Source organism: Geotrypetes seraphini, chromosome 9 (genome assembly GCF_902459505.1).
Source record: "Geotrypetes seraphini chromosome 9, aGeoSer1.1, whole genome shotgun sequence".
Taxonomy (NCBI): domain Eukaryota; kingdom Metazoa; phylum Chordata; class Amphibia; order Gymnophiona; family Dermophiidae; genus Geotrypetes; species Geotrypetes seraphini.
The window spans coordinates 56,703,538-56,725,172 of NC_047092.1; the positions used below are offsets into that span (position 1 = coordinate 56,703,538).

Consider the following 21,635-nt stretch of genomic DNA (forward strand, 5'->3'; position numbering starts at 1 on the left):
CCGTCCCTTCCTTCTGTGTCAAGTTCGTGGCCTGCCCCCCCCCCCCCGAAGCCAACCCATCTGCAGTAGCTGAAAGTGCTGCCGGGGATCCCTCCCTGCTCACTCACCTGCCAAAGCCGCAGCCAGGGATCCCTCCCTGTCTGCCTGCCTGCTCCACCACCCCTGAAGCCTACTTTGCCGGAGCTGGCACACTCTATCCCCCCCCAGCAGCAATTCTGAGCAGTGACGGGCTAAGGCACATGCAGCGACTCACATGCTGAATGAGGCCAACTCACAAACCTTCCCCCCACTGTCAATTCTGACATCAGAGAGAAGGTTCCAGGACAGCCAGGCAGCGATTGGCTGGTCCAGAACCTTCTGTCCGACATCAGAATTGACTGGGGAAAGGCTTGTGGGTTGGCCACACATGCTGTGGCCTATCCCTGCGCGGAGTTGCTGTTGGGGGAGAGGGATGGAGCATGTTGGCTCTGGTGAGGTGGTAGGGTCGGCTTCAGGGTGGGGGGTGGTGCAGCGGACAGGCAGACAAGGAAGCAGGAAGGGATCTCCAGTGGCGGCGGCTTCAACGGGAGGCAGGTAGGGACCCCCATCCAGGCTGCATGCCCACAACAGGTGGCCCGAATACCCCCTAGGGTATGCATACTGCATGTTGAGAAACACTGCCTTAGAACATTTGAATTTGTGAGTTAAGGCACAGTTCTGAAAGCCTGGTTTTTGCTTTTTTAAAATTCTTTCTTTATATTTTAAACATTTGACAAACTTTATCAGTCAAATAAAGAAAAATACAATGACAACAGAAATATCCTAGAAACATTAAAATTTCTTGCACAAATTAAACAATGAAATAATAATTCACAAGGTATAGTTAATCCTCAATCCATGGAGGCGGAACTGCAATTAGACTGAAATAATTAACAGGTAAATCTTTAACAAAGAAAATAAGATGGAGCTAGACGGTGCCAGAACATATCTTCACTGAGCTTGTACTTGGATGTAACAGGTTCACATATTAGTTACGCACTGCCCTTTGGCACAAATAAATCTAGATAACTGTTGTGGCTCATTGAAAACATACCGACACTTTATAAACCATAACACATTTACAGGGGTATCTCAGGACAAATGTTGCACCTAACTACAATGCCTGGGGTCTCTCTTTTTTTTTTTTTAATAATTCTTTATTCATTTTAACACTTACAATAAGTGAAACAGTATATAACATCCATTTGGTCTTACATACATCACTTAATATTATACAAAACTCAATTTCAAATTCCATATCCCTCCCCTATTCGATAACATTCAACTCAAGACAAATATATAATAACCTCCCCCCTCCCCACATTGTTACTCTCAAAGAAAACCAAGAAATCCACACCCCCTTTCTTGGATGTGCATATTTAAGTAGAAAAACTTGATATTCAATAATTACAGTAGTTTGTTAATGGCTCCCAAATATCCTGAAATTTCTTAATGCCCCCCCTTTGTATGGCAATTACCCTTTCCATTTTAAATATGTGACATAACGAATTCCACCAAAAACTATAATTTAAGCAATCCTAATTTTTCATTATATGTTGTATGGCAACCCCTTTCATAATGAGTAATAATTTATTATTATTAGATTAAATTTGACTATTAACTCTCATTGATGTTCCTGGGATCTCAAAATAAGAAATTGTTTCCTTCTCTTCTGTGTAGAATGAGATACGTCAGGATACATTCTTACAACAATTGACATAAAAGGAATATCTTTATATTTTAAAAAAAGTTTTAGCATCCAATCCCTGTTGGAGTCTATAGCAAACTATACCAGCAACGTAGCTGTAACCTGGACTTCAGTATCTGACCTCTCTAGGAAATTGGTTAAATCCAAACTATCAGCAGATAGATTCTGCTGGTTAGGATTTTGAGATTTAACTCTCCTAGGCAAGTAATAAAGTTTTGAGAGAGGTGGATACGAAGTTTCTGGTACCTTCAAAACTTCAGTTAAATACCTCTTAAACATATCATGTGCTGATACAGGGAACACTTTTGGGAAATTTATATTTCTTAGCATTTTCCAGCATTTCTAGCTTGAAATGAAGATTCCCATTGTCCTTAACCCAAGTTAAAGACTGTGTTTCGACAACTTTTAATCTGGTCTCATGTATGTCCACCTTGCTTTCCAAACATGATATTTTATTCTTTATATCTAGCTTTTCTGAAAAAACTGTCGTATAGTGTGAGAAAAGTTGCTGAATTTGAGTTCCCAGAGAGAATTGCAAACTTGATATTGCTTCCAATATCGTTTCCATATTGAATACCTTTGGTCATTTCCTGAGCCCACTGTAAAAGGCAAAGTACCTGTAGGCACAGCTGTATTCGCTTTAATCTTCGGGGAAACTCCGGTAGCCTGTTGCATTCGACTCTCCAATTGCAATGATTGTGACAAAGATACCTCCACTATCCCCCATACAGAGCCGTTTCCCGCACTGCAATTAAGGGTCAGAAGGGGAGTGTCTGGACCGGTTCCACCTCCATCTGCCCTTCCATTGCCTTGGGGTGAATCGGAGGACTGCATTCCTCTGGAGATAAGGTGGCGCCCTCAAAGGAGAAATCACATGCCTCAGCCTGTGTGTCTCTCCCTTCCGAAGATCCCTCCGGTTCCTGCATTCGGGCGCCTTGCTCCACATAGGCATCCATTGGTCCAGTCCCAGGAACAGATTCCTTCAAGAACACCCGGATCTTTGATTTTCTTTTAACCATAAAGGCAAAATTGAATGAATTTATACAGAAACTCCAACAGCGTCTCTGTATCAGCACTCAAGCCCTCATCTTTGGTAAACTCCGCCAGCCACTGGGCTAGATCTATGGCAGGACTCCCCAGAATGTTGCTGCTAGTTTTTAATCAATCCACCCTGAAAGCCTGTTTTACAAATGCACATACTGTACATGCATATGTTGCCTTTATTAGACAAATAAGAAGAGAAGAGTCTTGCCTCAATATTAAATAACCAAACGAAGAAAAGAGGCAAGCAAGATGTCAGAATCCAACAACACAATTATTTTATTACTAGTGTTTAAGCCCGTTACATTAACGGGTGCTAGAATAGATGTGTAAACTGTTAGCACAATGGGGTGCTGAGGCGTTTCTTTCTCTTTCTTTCTGTCTCTCTCCCTGGCCCCATGTCTGTCTGTCTGTCTTTCTGTCTCTCTCCCTAGCCCCCTGTCTGTCTGTCTTTCTTCAAAGGCAAGGACGAATGGAGACACGGAGTTTCAAGTGAGCATGCGTGCTTATTGATAAAATCATTTTCCCTACCTTTGTTGTCTGGTGACTTTATTTTTCTGTGCTTTTAACTATGTTTCCAAGGTCTCCTGCATGCTTCTCCTCTGGTCCTCCTTCCCTCCCCCATCTTCTCCCTTCCTTTTACCTCACCCCCTTGTCCAGCAGTACCCCTTATCCCTTCCCTGCTCCTCCTTTCCAGCAACACCTCTTCTCCTTCCTTTTACCTCCCATGTCTAGCAGTACCCCTTCCCTGCTCCCCCTGTCCAGCAGTAGCCCTTCTCCCTTCCCTTCACCTCCCCCCCTGTCCAGCAGTACCCCTTCCCCATCCTTTCACCTCCCCCTGTCCAACAGTACCCCTTCCCTGCTCCCCCTGTCCAGCAGTAGCATTTCTCCCTTCCTTTTACCTCCCCCTGTCCAGCAGCACTCCTTCCCTGCTCCCCCTGTCCAGTAGTAGCCCTTCTCCCTTCCTTTCACCTCCCCCTGTCCACCAGTACCCCTTCCCTGTTCCCCTGTCCAGCATCACGGAGGGAAGGCAATCTGTAGCACATGGAGAAGTCTCCCGGTTTTCGTGGTGATCTGCAGTGGTTCTGAGCTCGCAGCATCGCAGAGGGAAGGCGATCTTTAAGCCGCTGCATGCTCCTTGTGATGGGGAAACCGCCGCACGAAACTGCTGTACGCTCATGCGGAAATTGCCAAACGAAACAGCCTCACTATCCTTCTATCACCTTCTGCGCATGTGGAGGCACGGTATCACGGAACACGGAGATTGAAGTGTGCATGCGCGCTAAGGGTTTTATTATAGCGGATTGTTCAGAGTCATAAAAAACATAGAAGATTCCGACTAGGATCCCAGTTTCAGCATCCATGGATGCCATCCTCAGGGGGCAAATGATACTGGATTGCTTGTCTTTCTCATCTGTATTCTTGTCATGAGCCCAGCAAGGTTTGGCTTCTGTTCCTTCCAGCTCCTGCCTTGCTCTGCCTCCCAGTTGGATTCTGACATCTTGCTTGCCTCCTTTCTTCGTTTGCCCTTTATTAAACAGACATTATCTAGGTGTGATGAACATATATTTTTAAATACTGTTTTAAAATCTCTTTATGCACTAAGCTTTATTTAGAACAGCATGCATGCTATATTTATATAACTATAATAAAAATGATGAAGCTTGATTAGCTGGCTAACCAGATGACTCAGTATAGTAGAATCTGATTCTGATTCTGGATCTGGATCTGGCTTCTGTTTATCAGATTAACAGGGGCAGGGAATGATGTAGAGGTAGCATCCAACAATCATATAAATGAAACAGCTAATGCTGGCTCAAGAGTACACTGGTAGTGTCTTCTAGAGGGAATTGCCATCCATACTTCTGAATCACAGAACTCCTACCTTAATGGTTTGTCTAAGAGGGATGAAGGAATGGGAATTAAAATGAGGAAAATCCCTAGGTAGATGTCTAGAAAGAAAATGGAGAAAGAATAACCAAGAACCCATGAAAACAGCATGGAGAAAACTAAACCAACAATACAAGCTAAAACTAAAATAAAAAAAGAAAGGCACATTACACCAACCTAATAGGCAAAGAAACCCAAGACACAAAAAAACTATTCCAAATATTAAAAGAACTCACAGACACCAAACCCTATCTGGCCAATAACGACACCCCTCCCACCTCGATACCCTTTTAGCCGAATATTTTAAAAACAAAATCACAACTGCCAGGACTATCCTCACCGGAACCCCAACTCACCTAGAAGAGATCACAATGCCCCCCACAGAAAAAGAATCAGCTGCGGCAGACAGAACTTGGTCCCACTTTCCCACTATATAATGGTTGACCTTAACAAACTCTACAAAAAATACAGCCATGCAGCCTCTCCACACCTATTAAAATCCTCTAGTACCAAATTCTACGCTCTCCTCTTACAATGGATACAAACCATGCTCACAGATGGCCTTTTCCCACATGACCTCAGCGAAATCGTCGTCACCCCAATCCTAAAAGATCCTAAAGGAGCAATGGATCAACCATCCAACTATAGACCCATAGCCTCAATACCACTTTATGTCAAACTAATGCAAGGCCTGGTAGCCAAACTCCTCACCAACTACCTAGAAGACCACAGCATACTACACCCTACACAATCTGGCTTCAGAACCAACTACAGCACAGGTTCCCTCCTGGATACAGCTAGACAACACCTCAGCACAGGTAGAAAAATGCTGATTATACAACTGGATCTCACCGCAGCATTTGACCTGGTGGACCACAACATCCTACTACAAATACTAGATACAATAGGAATCACAGACAAGGTACACACATGGTTTCAAGGATTCCTACAATTCAGAACTTACAGAGTAAAGTTGAACAAATAAAAATCAGAATCATGATCCAACCCCTGCGGCATACCCCAAGGATCTCCACTATCCCCAACTCTCTTCAGTCTCTACATTGCATCCCTTGGCACCTGCCTGGACAAATTAGGCTTAACCTCCTATAGCTATGCAGACGACATCACCATTCTCCTTCCTTTTGACCAACCAATGTCCTCTATGACAGACATACTACACAGGACACTTGAAACAGTAGCAACATGGATGAAAAATCACAAACTGAAACTGAACCCAGACAAGACAAAATTAATTCTCCTCGAAAATAATAAAACACCAACCAATCTAGTAATAAACTCAATCACATACCCCATACAACCGACTATAAAACTTCTAGGAATGAGGGTAGACAGATGCTGTACCATGCAACCACAAATCAACAAAACAATACAAAAATCATTCGCGGTCATGAGAAACTTAAGGCAAGTTTGAAAATTCTTTGACAGAACACAATTCCAGCTCTTGGTCCAGTCCCTAGTCCTAGGTCTTCTAGACTGCTGCAACATACTCTTATCTCCCCTGCCCCACAACCATGATAAAACAACTACAAACAGTTCAAAACACAGTGCTAAGACTTATCTATTTACTGAGGAAACATGACCACATCACGGCGACATACCTCGACTCACACTGGCTCCCAATACAAGCAAGAGTACAATTCAAATTCTACTGCCTACTATTTAAAACCATAAACGGAGACAGCCCAGCCTACCTAACCATCCGCCTAATCCAAACTTCCTCAACCAGACATAGGAGAACCCACAAACCCTTCACGCATCCCCCAATCAGAGACGTCAAAAGAAAAAACCTGTACGATGGCCTTCTAGCCACACAAGCAGCAAAACTAGACTACCAACTCTACAATTTACTGATAATGACCCCAGACTAAAAATTGTTCAGAAAAGAAATAAAAACCATGCTATTCAAGAAATCCTTGAAGACAAACTAACACACCGCAAGACTCATCCCAATTCTCAGAAGCAACTCACTTTACTTTTCAATTCCTCTGGAAATAGCCAGATACTCCTTTTGTAATCAGCCTTGAACCGCAAGGTAATGGTGGAATAGAAATCACTAATGTAATGTAATGAATGAAGATTCATGGGACTTTTCTTCAAAACGAAGCATATACTAGTTGAGCCAAAAGCTTGAGGAATCGAGAAAACCTACAGTGTGCAAACAAAATATAATAATAAGCCATCTTTGTATGTAAGGAATCATGTCACCCTCACTAAATTATTACTATTACTGAACACCATAGCACAAAAGCATCTCATTAAATAGAAATCCTCATTATACAAATTCATTTGAGCAAAACTGCTTTTGATTCATAATGAATTACATAGAGTGCAAAAAAACTAGCAGATTTTAATAAGTAATGTCCTAAGTTCCTTTTCCCATGCTTGTAGGTGCTTTTTTCCCTTACAGATAAGAAATGTATTTTCCAATTTAAAAAGCTATTTACTATAGGATTTTGAGTAGGGGAGACACTGATCTATGTCTAAGCATGGCTAAGGAAATTGCTAACTTATATATATATGAGTATAATAAACATAAACATATATGTTTTGAAAAAAAAATTCATTAAAATCAAAGCATTGTAGCATAATGTATCTAAGCTTTAGTGATGGAGGAAATAATATTTATTGAGGGGGAAAGCAAAAAGCTGACAGTGACTTGACTTTTAAAGGTTCTAGCATCCAACCATTGGCATAATGATTCGGATCTTGATAATTAGCCAGTAAACTTATTTATGAAAAGCCTTTAATCTTTTTTGTTAAAACTGCAGGTAGACAGATACAACAGGTAGTTTGGGGATAATTGGGCCACTCAGCTACAATTATGACCTATTACCAAGGCCTGCTTAAAACACACTTATGATTGTGTACTGCTTGCAAAAACACTTAAAGTTAGAAAATGACTTGTAGCCCCAATATTCTTGATCTACCAACTAGACCAGTTCAACTGCATATCAATAAGTTTAAATAATGGATTGTATTATTAGTATACTATAGAAACAGAACAGAACTTGCTGATATAAAAAGTCCATATTGTCTATTCAGTCTCTCATCTACACCATTGTTTCTCAAATTCTTCAAGCCAAACACCCCCTAAGTCTAACAAATACCAACCGAATACCCCTGCCCAAGCTCTGGCCCAGACCAAACCCAGATCCACCCAAGCTCCGTTCCTGACCCCTCTCCCCCATAATAATAGTACTAATTGTAACACAATTTCTTCCATCCATTTTTCATATAAACAGACTATAATCTTATTAATACATAATAGTAACCACAAAATTAAAAAAAAACACAAAGCACACTGTACACAGAGAAAATGTTAATTATCATTTATATTTGATGACTTTATAAGAACTGCCATCTCCGGATCAGACCCATGGTCCATCTAGTCCGGCGATCCGCACACTTTAAAATATGCAATCAGTAAAAACTATAGAAAAATAGACAAATATAGAGCAAAATATAGACAGCAGATATAAATTCACAAAACTGATACATTTTGATCACTAAATAAAAAATAAAATTATTTTTCTACCTTTGTTGTCTGGTGATTTCATGAGTCTCTGGTTGCATTTCCAATATTTCTTTCTTTCTGTCTCCTCTATGCTTCCTCTCCTCTAGATCCCATTCCCTTCTCCAACCAACATCTCTCTCTCTCTCTCTATCCCTCCATAAGACCAACGTTTCTTCCTCTCTCCTATACCCTATTGTCAATATGTCTCCCCCTCTCTCTCTCTCTCACTGTCCGTCTTGAGAAATCCAGGAATATCTCCCACCCCCTCTACTGCCACATCCAACATTTCTCCCTCTCATCCCCTGGATCATGTGCAGCATTTTTCACCACTGCCCACCAGCCCTATGCCCATTCTCCTTCTATCACCTCTCTCCATCACAATGCCACATTTCTCCCTCTATCACTATGTCCAACATTCCTCCCCCTTGCATCCCCTTCAATCTGCCCTCTCCACCACCATATCCAACATTTTTCCCTCTCATCCTATTCCCCATGCATCTCTCCTTCACTCCTCTCTCTCTATGCCCAAGTTTCCTTTCTTCCTTTCCCCATGGGCATCTCTCACTCACACACTCATGCCCATCGATTCTCCCTTTATATTCCCTCCCTTGTGTCCCATGTTCATACCCCTTCCCTTCCTTCTGTGTCGAGTTCGTGCCCCTTCCCCCTCCCTGCCTTCCAGCTTTGTCCCAAAGTGCCGGGTTTTGAAAAGCCGTTTGGACCCCTGGACATGTCCGTGGAAATCCAGATGTCTGGTAACCCTAAGAATGTCCGATTTACATCGGACTCATACATACGAATGTGGTCGTCCTCTCCTATTTCCTTCTCCTTCTTACCAAGCAGGTCCAGCATCTCTGTTTCTCCCCTCCCTGCAGTCTTTCCAAAGTGGTGGTGGCTGTTTGGCAGGAGTAACGCTGTAAAAAGAACACCTGAGGTCAGCCCCATTGGGGTTTTTCCTCTGCCGCGTCTGCTTCCTATCATGTCACATCCTTTAGGCAGATGTGGCAGAGGAAAGGCCCCAATGGGGCCAACCTTGGGCATTCTATTTACAGTGCTGCTCCTGCTGTGCTGTGCTTGGGACCTGAAGAGATGTCTGGGAAAATTTGTAGAATGAATTGAAAGCTATACAGGCTTGCAGAACTGGGCATGCAGCTTGAAGATGTGGAAGGTAAGGTGGAGGAGCATACGGAGGCTCTTGCTGAGTCCTGTGCACAAACTACAGCTTTTCTACTGAAATATGAGAAACTGCAATACCAACTAAATGATATAGAAAACCCCAAGGCAGGAGTTGAAACCTCCAGTTCCACAGAGTGTCACAGGCAGAAGGGTGTGCTGGTCCTTTGTTGTCATTTTTTGTCAGTTGGTTAGGCCAGAAAGCCCTCCTCCCTCCCCCCCCCCCCCTTCTTGCTTTGCTCCTTCATAGGTATGCATAGCTATTAGCTAGAAATGTCACTGGGACATTTCAAGCCTTGCCTTGGTTTTATATCTTTGTGTGTACATCTTTGGGAGATGGGATTAGAGAGAAACCTGCAGGCATATTAATAAATAAACTCTCCTCACTGCTAGATATTAAGAAAATATACTGTTAAATATTTCCCAGAGGAGTTTTGTGAGCCTCTAACCTGTGTACTTCTGATTTGGTTACACAAATACACTCAGATTCTTACATGTTCTGCGTTATATACAAATCTGACTTAAGAACAGCTTAAAAAATATAATTTTTTCTTAACCCAGGGACTGCCTGAATAAAATCATAAGTACCGGTATTCAAGCTTGTGCAAATGGGGACACAGGGATAGGGACAGAACTCGCAGGGACAGACAGAACTTGCAGGGATGGGGCGGGGGTCAGAACAGAGTCCACGGGAATGGGGGACAAACTTTATCCCCATGTTATTTTCTATTCTGGAGGCATGACGGAATGCCCTCCCCCTTACTCCCCCAATAGTTACTGACCCCCCTCCCAAAGATGTGATTGAAACAGTACATACCAGCCTATAAGACAGCTTCAGATGTTATGGCCAGTCCTATTAGAGCAGCAAACAGGTCTATAGCTTAGTGGGCAGTGTAGTGTACTGCAGAGAAGAGGACCCAGGCCCATATCCCATTCTAACTAGTACACTTGTGGTAGAAAGTATGAGCCCACCAAAAATTTACTGTACTGACGTATAGATGACACCTGCAGGCATGAGGGCTATTGGGGTGGTATACAGTTGGGTACAGTAGGTATTGGGAATGTTTTGGAGAGCTCACCATACAATGTAAGGGGATTATGAAATGGTATCTAGGCTTCTGAAATTTATTTCAAAATCTCCATAAATTATCTTACAGGTACCTCAAAAGAGATATAAATGTAACATGCATTTATATTATTTTTGTTTGTTGTCATCTAAAGATGTCTTAATTTTCACAGTGTGAAGTAAAAACTCCAATAAAAAAGGTATTATTTTTTTTCCTTTGTGTTTTTGTTTTGTTTCTACATATTACACAGTGTGAAGAAAATACAAACTTTCAGGACCCTAATCGCTACCTCAAACTTCCCTTTTCAAAAGGAAATATTCTTGGAAACAACAGCCAAGTAGCCAAAACCACTAAAGAATCTTTTTGGATCACCTCTTTCCTTTGTTCTACAAAACTGACACAAAATGGTAGGTCAGAATGGCGCTAATGTAAATCATTCAACCTTCAATTGAATTTTGATGTCTCTTTTTATTTACAATAAACACTTGACTTGTGCTTCATCAAATTAGTTATTTACTTTGCACTATTATGATGAGGCATAGAAACAACTACATGTTGAAAATATTGAATTTATCTTCAGAATCAAGCAACATACAGCGCCGGCTAAATAATGCTGAATATCGAGCCCACTTTGTTTAATGTAGTAGTCTCCAACCTTTGGAACCAGCTGCTAAACGCACTTGTGCTGTATCTTCCTTATCCACTTTTAAGCAGACGGTGAAAGCACTTTTTTTTGAAGGGCATATTTCTTGGCTTGTAGGTCTATACGTCTGCTGGAAAGAGGAAGAGAGGAGGGTAACAAGGTTGATATGCAATAACTCCTTTTCTATCCCATCGTGCTATGGAGTTCTCTTCTACTCAGTTGATTTTATGTTTGTACTCCGTCTAGACCAGTGTCTCGTAAACTTTACGAACCACAGCACACTAAACTGGCGGCCACGGCGCGAAGGCACCCGGAAGTGCACAGATGTCGCCACAATGATGTCACATGCTTGCATGACATCATCATGTTGACGTCTGCACATGAGCGGATGTCCTCCAGACGGGACCTTGAGCCGCCAGTGGGGGTGCTGAAAAAGGAGAGGCATAGAGAGAAGGAGAGACACCAGGGAGGAGAGGCGCTCGTGGCGGCTGACTGCCTACAGCATATGCCTCTTGCTGCGAGAGGCATGTCCTGTAGGCAATTAGCTGGCGCTGGCACCTCTCCTCCTCACCAGCGTCCTGTGGCACACCTGAAATCTTGTGCGGCACACTAGTGTTCTGCAGCACACAGTTTGCGATACACTGGTCTAGATGGATTTTGTTTCCTTGTGCAGTTAATCACATTTAATAAACTTGAAAATTGATGGTCTGGACATGTCGGATGAGATATTCCCTAGAAATATCCCTTGATCTTGTTTAATCATGTCTCTCTGTTGTCCTAAAAATTTTAAATTAAATATGTAAAAAATCAGAACACATCATAGGGCTCCTTTTACAAAGGTGCGTTAGGGCCTTAACGCGTGGAATAGCGCTCGTTAAAATGCCGCGCGCGCTAGCCGCTACTGCATCCTTTAAAGCAGGTGGTAATTTTTTGGTCAGTGCGCACTAATCTTGTGCGTGCACTAAAAACGCTAGCGCACCTTAGTAAAAGGAGCCCATAGTGTCTTATCTTTATACAGTAGTTAAACCTTTAATTTTATAGCTATATTGTTTTGTATAGAATAACCTAATAAGAACATAAATATTATTGGCCCCCTTATACAAAGCCGTGCAGTCGAGTGCCGGGTGGCAAATGCTGCAACGTTCATTCAGTTTCTATAGGCGTCAGAGCATTTACCATGCCAGCCCATGCTGCTGGCTTTATATAAAAGAGAGGGATTGGTTTTGTTTTGAGGTATACAGCCCTACTTGTTATGATTTCTTCCCATTTTTTTGGAGAGCCCTTACAATTTAGAGTGAGAAGTTAAGGTCCCTTTTTTCTAGTTTTCAATTGTAAAGAGAAACATTCTACTTCTGTTCTGTACCTCATATTAGGATAATTTTATTGATTTGATCTGGGAATGAATAATTATGCTCTCTATAATTTATATACAATTGATTATGTGTACTTGTGCTCCTCACCACAGTCCTTGCAGGTATACAGCTAGGCCATGGCAACTGCCAGCAACAGAAAATTCAACTTTGGTAGAACAGACTAGACATTTTTGTTTCGTATGTGGTTTGACTGTAAGCCAGTCCTCACCATGCTTCCCTGTTTTCCATGGCTTCTTTCAATTGTTTGATGTTCATTCCCGTATCATTCTTGATTGTATCCAGCCAACAGACCCTTTGGTCTCCCTTGCTTCATTTTATCACTGACCATTCCAAGTAGCACTTCCTTTTCTAGTGAGTGTATATATACTTGTATGTGTTTCTCTCTCTCTCTTTCTCCTTATATAGATAAACATACAAGAGATACATATACAAGTATATATACACTCACTAGAGCCGTGACAGTTAAAAGTAGACGCAATTAGCTGAGCTGATCACAGCAAGAGAATCCCTGATCAGGTCAGGGGGCAGGACTCCCCAAAGCTGTGCTTCGAAGAGTCCTGCTGGCTCAGCTGAACCGGGGGGGGGGGGGGGGGGGAGAGAGGAAAATACCCCACCATGATCAGCTGAGCTGGCTGCAGCAGAGAACACCCCCACAACCACCCCCGAAATTGGCAGGAGGGATGTCTGCTCCATCCTGCCTAACAGCACCCAACACCCTTTGTGGATTGGCAGGAGGGATGCCTACTTCCTCCTGCCGCTGCCCCCCCCCCCCCGAATCTCTAGGTTGGCCTCCAAGTTGGTTGGATGTATCATTCATTAATTACTTTTTCTTTGACTGAGATGATAAAGGGGGGCAGGGTTCAGTGTTGAACCTTGAGATTGTGATTTATCCTCCCAATGAAGTGACCAAGTTGTGGGAAATTTGATCTTCTAAGTTAATTTTTCCTTCTTGTGATATAATGGAAATGACTGATGTTTAGAATTCCTCTCTTAAAGAGTCCGTGGATTTGATTGTTCCAGAGAAAACTGTTATTGTTTGTGATACAGCAAGGAATGCACCTTGTGGTTACCATTATGTATTAATAAGAGGATTATAAAAGGAGTTATGTGTAATGGTGAGGTGATCTGAGTGTAAACGTAAGAAAACATGAAAAAGAAACATAGAAACATGATGGCAGATAAAGGCCAAATGGCCCATGTAGTCTGCCCATCCGCAGCATCCATTATCTCTTTCTATCCCAGGCCCTCTTGAATTCAGACATAGTCTCTGTATCTACCACCCTATCCAAGAGACTGTTCCACACATCAACCACCCTTTCGGTAAAAAAGTATTTCCTCAGATTACTCTGGAGCCCATCACCTCTTAATTTCATCCTATGCCCTCTCATTGCAGAGTTTCCTGTCAAATGAAAGAGACTCAACTCATGTACATTTATATTACGAAGGTATTTAAATGTCTCTATCATATCTCCCTTCTCCCGCCTTTCCTCCAAAGTATACAGATTGAGATCTTTAAGTCTGTCCCCATACGCCTTATCACAAAGACCACACACCATTTTAGTAGCCTTCCTCTGGACTGACTCCATCTTTTTTATATCTTTTTGAAGGTGTGGCCTTCAGAATTGTACACAATATTCTAAATGAGATCTCACCAGAGTCTTATACAAAGGCATCAATACCTCTTTTTTCCTACTGGCCATACCTCTCCCTATGCAACCTAGCATCCTTCTAGCTTCTCCCTCTCCCTATGCAACCTAGCATCCTTCTAGCTTTTACTGTCACCTTTTCAACCTTTTTGGCCACCTTTAGATCATCACATACAATTACACCCAAGTCCCGCTCTTCTGTGGTGCATATAAGTTCTTCACCCCCTAAATTGTACCGTTCCCTCGGAACACTGTCAAAGGCTTTGCTAAAATCTAAATTCAATATATCTTGCGCACTCCCTCTATCCAATTCTCTGGTCACCCAGTCAAAGAAATTGATCAGATTTGTCTGACACAACCTACCTCTAGTGAATCCATGTTGTCTCCAGTCCTGTAATCCACAGGATTCCAGAAACATCACCATTCTCTGTTTTAAAAATAGTTTGAGTAATAACATTGTTTATTTTCTAATAGCAATAGTGAATGCCTCACTGAGGGAGGGTGCATTCCTGAATCAGGATGCAACTGTCAAACCACTGTTGAAAAAAAGCGCTTTAGATCCTTTGGTTAATTTTAAATGTAGGCCAATTTCTGTTTTGCCTTTTTTGTCAAAAGTTATTGAGAAACTGATATTGAAACAATTGTTGAGCTTCACTGAAGATGTTAATCAATTCAGTTTTCATGAAGCTCATAACTCAGAAATGCTATTACTGTCTGTGGTAGATGTATTGCGAAGGGGGATGGATGAGAATATCCTATTTTGTTTGGTCTCTCTTGATATATCCTCAGCATTTGATTCTATTTGACATGATGTCTTGTTGTAACTACTTTGGAATATGTGTATGCAAAATTTTTGTATGACTGGTTTGTATCTTATTTGAAGAGCAGACAGATGATTGTAACATAGGATGGTCTGGAATCTGCTACCTTTGAAGTATGTTAGAAAAACATACAGGGACTCATATGTAAATACTAATCAGTGAATTGAATAGAATAATAGGAGAGAGACTGACTATAATGGTACTATATACCAGTGGGAAGAGAGCAAATGACTCTTAAAAACGCTCAGAGAAGTGAAACTCTGAAGGGGAGGTGGATACCTTCCCTTGGGACAAGTGTTTGCCGTCCAGTCATTGCATTTTACTTTATAGAACTTCACTTTCTGGCCACTGGTAAAATTATGAGCTGTTTGAAGTTTTTGAAGTTTGAAGTTTTTGAAGTTCACAAACGATCATCTCTTGGAAAGAAATGTGGTTACAACAGAGGTTTCACAGTGTGTAGCATCGGGTCTCCTGAAGCAGACTATTCGAAACGGGGCCGCGTTGAGACCCCTAAGAGCCTTTACAACCACAAACTTTAAAAAAAAAAACTCGCACAGATAAGTGTATAGTTTCCAATGATCAATAGTCTTTTTGTATAACATTTTTGAACAAAGTTTTTGTCGATTTAATAACTCATTCAAACAGCTCATAATTTTACCAGTGGCCAGAAAGTGAAGTTCTATAAAGTAAAATGCAATGACTGGACGGCAAACTCTTGTCCCAAGGGAAGGTATCCACCTCCCCTTCAGAGTTTCACTTCTCTGAGCGTTTTTAAGAGTCATTTGCTCTCTTCCCACTGGTATATAGTACCTTTGAAGTATGGGCAGAAGTTACCTCAGAGGTCAGCACCATCCACAATGCCAAATGAATGAGACAGATTTGCACATAATAGAGGTGACAGGCATGCAAATCTGCCTCATGCATATTCATTAGGGATATGTTAAAAACCCAACTGGCTGGGGGTCCTCCAGGACAGGTTTAAGAACCACTGTTTAATTTGTACTTGCAACTACTTTGTGCTGTATTGCTTGGGTTGAAGGTTGATTTTAGACTGAATACAGATGTGCAATCTTTTTTTCATTTGATGGTGATTTGATTGTTGGTTATAGGAAACTGCTCTATTGTTTTAATGTTATTTCTCAGTGCCTGAATGCACATGGTTTACGTCTGAATTTATCAAAGTCTGCAGTGATGCTGGGGTTTTTTTTTTAATTTAAAAAAAAAGGATGAAGAATGGTTTGTTGAATCATCTTCAATTTGGTGATGTTACTATTCATATTAAGGATAAGATTATTAGTTTGGGAATAATACTAGAGTCACAATTGAATTTCAATGCTAAAGTTGTTCAAGGGTGTTTTTGACAAGGTAGAACTATTGTAATAGTTTGTATATGGGGTTGTCCTCTTATATGCTGGACTTGGAAGATGATACAACATGTTTCTGTGAGCTTAATAATGGGGCTAGGATGATCTGATCATATGGCTAATTCAAAGAAAACATTTTATTGGCTTCCAGTACATTTTGAATGGAAAGGTTGCATATATTTTAAGCAGATTTTGCAGCTTTATTACCCTACTCACTCACTGAGGTCCGCTGGGAAGAAACAATTAGTAGTGCCTCAGGGAATACATTAAGCAACTGCTTGCCAGAGTGCAATGTCATTTGCTGGGCCTTCATGCACTTCTGGGAGCCACATCTCCATGAAAGGACATCTGCATCTCATTACTATGTAACATGGAGTGACCCAATTATGGTTGCATTAAGGCATTTAATCAGTGATCTTTTAGCATGCATTAAGGGGCAAATAATATTGATTAGTGTCCTAACACAACTCAATAAATACCCCTCTAAAGATGATAGGTTACTGTTCTGCCCAATGGAGGTAAAACAAAACTGTACTTTTACTGGGGACAGAAGCTTCTTTTGGCAGAAGTCTACTGTGTTACTATGTAATGAGACATGAGTTTTCCCCTCAGTTCTGTATATGGTGCCTACTGTTTTGCATACATATTTGTATAAGTAGACAATGTGCATGCAAAACTTAATTATTAATTGGCCTAATTAGCATTGATAATTGGCAATTAATGCCTTCTAATTGGCACTAATTAAAAGTTACACACACAGCTCTGAAAACATGATTCTATAAAATGTATGCACAAGTTGCAGTGCATGGATTTGAAAGAAATCGTGGTCAGGGGTAGATGGTGGGCATTCCTAAAAGTTATGCACATTGTTATAGAATACTCTCTATCCACACACAATTTAGGTGTAGGCATTTAGGCCTGGTTTTAGCTGGCTTAAATGGATCTATCTAAGTTATATGTCACACACAAGTGCTATGCACAATTCTAAAAAAGATATGCATACCTTGTAGAACCTTGAGTGCTAAGCGCTGTTCTAGTCAGTGTTGTTTTTTTAGGCACCATACATAGAATCAGACCCTTTTGTGATTCTGAATGTTAACTTCTGGTTAAAATATACACAGAAAGAATTGGACGATAAGGATCAAATTGGTTCAGCCTACTGAGAGATTAATTTCTTCCATTGTAATCCTTGCTGTATTATAAACTCTTTTCTGTATTGGTAGGGGAAATGCTGGATCTTCTTAAGTGGCGAGCCCATCCAGAAAAAATAGCAAGTTGTTTATCCAAATTAAAAGAAATAGATGGTTCAGAAATAGTAAAGGTAAAACATGGCTTTTCATTTTACTCTTTCAATTAGAAAATGAGTTGGGGAAAAAGATTTCTGTTAATTAATATTTGTCTTCCTTCATAGTTTCTACAAGATACATTAGACACCTTATTTGGCATTTTGGATGAAAATTCGCAAAAGTATGGGTCAAAGGTATTTGATTGTTTGGTAAGTATTGATATTCCTATACTGTGACTCATTTAAATGAAGCTAAATTTTTTAAAAATGATTTCATAAAGTTTGTATATAACTTGACTTTTTTTTTTTTTCAAATTTAGGTTCATATAATTAATTTGCTGCAGGACAGCAAGTTTCAACATTTTAAGCCAGTAATGGACACTTACATTGAAAGCCATTTTGCAGGTGCCTTGGCATACAGGTAGATTATTTAATTTTCTAGTTTGATTAGACATTTCTCCATTGAAATTGTATTAAATGTTAACAGTCCATGAAGCCATTTTTATTTATTGTTTTATAGAATTGCATAGAATCATCTTTTCTACCCAGGTTTGACAGTTACTTTCATCCAGCAGTGGATCTTAGCAGTTAAATGGTTTATACTCCAAGATTGTCCCAGAGCTCCATTTGATGCTTGGAGTCAAGTTTTTCAAAGAATGAAAACATGCAAAAGAGCTCAAGGCATTTTCTTAGGACCTGCAGTTTTTAAAGACTCAGTGAGGATTATCTAAATTCATTTTATCTACTCGTTCCATTTTGTTGCAAAACAAATTTTATTTGCTGCTAAATTTGATTCCATTGTCAAACCCTTGTCTCAAAAACTGGTATGTCTGTATGTAGATATTAAAATTAGCTGAAAAAATATTATTACAGTGGTACCTCGGTTTACGAGTGCACCGGTTTGCGAGTGTTTTGCAAGACGAGCAAAACATTTGCAAAATCGATGCCTCGGAAATCGAGCATGGCTCGATTTACGAGCGGCACCCCCCCTGCCTCGAACCGGCACCCCCCCGCCACGATCCGACCCCCCCCACCACGATTGGGCACCCCCCGCCACGAACCGGCACCCCCCCCACCACGATTGGGCAGCCCCCCGCCATGATCCGACACCCCCCCGCCGCTTCTTACCCTCATTTGGGCACTCTTGAAAATCGGCTTCCTCCTCTGCTGGGCCTTGAGCATCTGAGCATGCTCAAGGCCTGCGAGTTCACGTTCTGAACACAGTTGTAAGTGAAAGCAACCTCCAGGATAGTATGACACAAGATCTGATCACGTTAGAAAACTGGTCCTCGACATGGCAGCTAGGCTTCAACGCTAAAAAATGTAAGGTCATGCATCTCGGCAGAGGAAATCCATGCAGAACATACTCCTTGAATCCCACCCGTCCCCGCCAGAATCCCACCCATCCCAGCCCGTTCCCACGAGGAATCCCTTCCATTCCACCATAAAAGTTATCTGTCCCTATAAAAAGCAGCAATTACTTCTGACAGTTTTGATTTTTTTTTAAGTCTTAGTTTATGTAAACCAACAATAAAATACAATATAAACAAATAACAGTGAATAGAAATAAGAGACATCACCGGAAGGAATTAGAATAGACATTAGGTTGTGTGACAAAGTAAGACTGTAGGATTCAGTATCTTTTTGTGCATTTACCTTTCAAGTGCATATGAATGGATTATTAATTTATAATTTAAAGACCTGTCTAAACAGTGCAGCACCTGAAAAATTCAGATCAATCAATGCATAGCTACAATGAATGGTTAACACACAAGTTTCACAGATTCATTAGGTAAGAACACCCCTCCCCACAAGCAGTCTCTAAGTATAAACTGGAAGAAAAGGAAACATACATGGGTTAAAAAGGAACAAGAGGGGGGTGTGGGTGCTGGAACTGATATATGAACGGTGTGGTAGCAAATCACAAAGCAAACGTGGTGAATTTCAAAGTCAAATGAGATTTTTACAATATTTTAAAGCAATAATCAGAGGCAGACTTTAAAACTACAGTCTGCGTTAGAGGTCTGTATGAGAACAGGGATAGGACTCACCGCGATCTCAAATTAAACAGGCTTCCGGTCTCCTCGGGTCTCTCTCGAAAGGCTTCCTTCCAGTCCAGTCTCCTCTCTCGAGTTTCTCAGTCAGGGCCTTTGGAGGGATCAGGAAGCTAACTAAATATAAACTGTTTTCCCGCTCTAGCCTTGCATGTGACCCCTCCCAACCAATCAGCAGCAAGGCTCTGTGTGTGACATGTGCGTATGTGCTGAGTTCACTACTCAGCATGACTGTTCCTGCTGCGGCGCAAGATCTGGACCGGTCTTTTCATGAAATTTCAATTGTGGATCAATGAAGCATTAGGTAGGCCTCAAGAACCCCGGTTCCATCCCGTGGGAGTCCCGTTAACCTGGGAGGGGTCCCTGTGGGAGTCCGTATAGCTGGGAGGAGGGAGGGAGATCCCCGCGGGTACCTGCGGGATTCCCACGATCCCAGTTCCCATGCAGACCTCTAGTTCAGAGGCAAGGGAGGTACCCAGGAAAAGAACTGATAAATGATCAACAGAGAAAGGAATAGAGAGGCCCATATTGGAAGAAGGAAGGCCCCAGGAATATGCTTAGGGTGTATATATATATATATATATATATATATATATATATATATATATATATATATATATATATATATATATAGAAACTGCAACTTAAGCCAGGCATGACTTGTTTCCATGAATGTTTTGAGCGTGCAGAGTAAGCCAGGCATTCAGTTATGTTCACCAGAAGAATTTTGATTTTGTTAAAAAAATTGGCTGTGGTGGCCTTTCTTTGTTAAATGGGCACAGAATCTTGACTACTTACTCATGCTATCAGTCTGCTATAAATACTGTGCAGCACAGTTCATGTCCTGTATTACATTCTAGACATTAATGTATTCTTGATATATGTTCTTTGATTTTAACTAACAGTGCAAATATTCAGTGGAAAAAGAGCCGATCTAAGGCCTAGTGCTTTTAAAGGGTGAAAAATAGTTTGGCAAATTTTCCAGTTGGGTACCTGTGTAGATGACATCACGCCAATGTATATAAATATGAATATGGCATGAGCAACAGAGAATAAGCTTGGTCAAGTGGATGTGACACTTTGGGTGTCATCAGAGCTGCCAGATGGAGCGGGGGAGATTTTTCACAGTTAGACTGAAATTTAAGCAGTGCCAGCTTATAAGGTAAGCAGGGCTGGCCCTATAATGAGGCCAACTGAGGTGGAGGCTTCAGGCGGCACTTAGAAGAGAGCAGCATCACAAAGCGCTGATGACAAAAAATGAATGGCAGTGAAGAAAATGAGCAAGGAAACACATGGTGTATGCAGTGGTCCTCTAAATTCATCTCCCCAGCTGCCTCAGAGTGCCAACCATTCCCTGCCCTCCCAGAGGTCTGACATCTTGCCCCCTCTCCTTTCTCTCAAACCCCCTCCTCAGATTTATCTCCGCTTATTTTGCAGCAGTCACCAGGTAGTAGCAGCAATTCACATTTGTTGCCTGCCACCAGTCAACATCTCCTCTCTTCCATGTCCTGCCCCTGAGGAAACAGGAAGTACCATCAAATAGAACAAGATATAGTAAAGAGAAGACGGCTGACAAATGCAAATTGCTGCCAGTGACTGATACAAAGTAAGCAGAGGTATATTGGAGAAAGGAGGTTTGAGGGGGGGGGACAAGATGTCAGACTGCCTGAGGGGGAAAGTTTGAAAGAAAGATGCTTGTAGAGAGAGGAAGGAAAGGAAAGATACCGGACCATGGGATGAAGGGGGAAGAGGGAAACAAAAGGAAATATGCTGGATCTTGGATGCAGGGAAAGGAATGGGAGATGTTGAAGTTGGAAGGGGATAGAGGGGAAGAGAGGGAGACATTTTGACCTGAGGAACAAAGGAGAGGGAAAGATATGGACAGCAAGAAACAGGAAGGAGGAGAGGAAGACATGCTGGACAGCAGGAGGTAGGAAGGAAAACCAGAAGGAGAGATGTTTGAGGGAGGGAGGTTAGAGGAGAAGGAGGCAGAAATGCTGCACAACAGAAGGATGGA

At 41.5% G+C, this 21,635-nt stretch overlaps 1 protein-coding gene across 5 annotated transcripts in view; it reads left to right on the top strand.

Moving 5' to 3' along the window:
• Positions 1-21,635, top strand: part of DOCK4 (dedicator of cytokinesis 4) — a 650,492-nt gene that overhangs the window by 284,874 nt on the left and 343,983 nt on the right. For all 5 annotated transcript variants that reach the window (XM_033958349.1, XM_033958350.1, XM_033958353.1 and 2 more), the window contains 4 exons: positions 10,683-10,839; positions 17,503-17,600; positions 17,691-17,774; positions 17,885-17,985. In XM_033958349.1, coding sequence (XP_033814240.1) covers positions 10,683-10,839; positions 17,503-17,600; positions 17,691-17,774; positions 17,885-17,985 — 440 coding nt within the window. The remainder of the gene's footprint in view (positions 1-10,682; positions 10,840-17,502; positions 17,601-17,690; positions 17,775-17,884; positions 17,986-21,635) is intronic.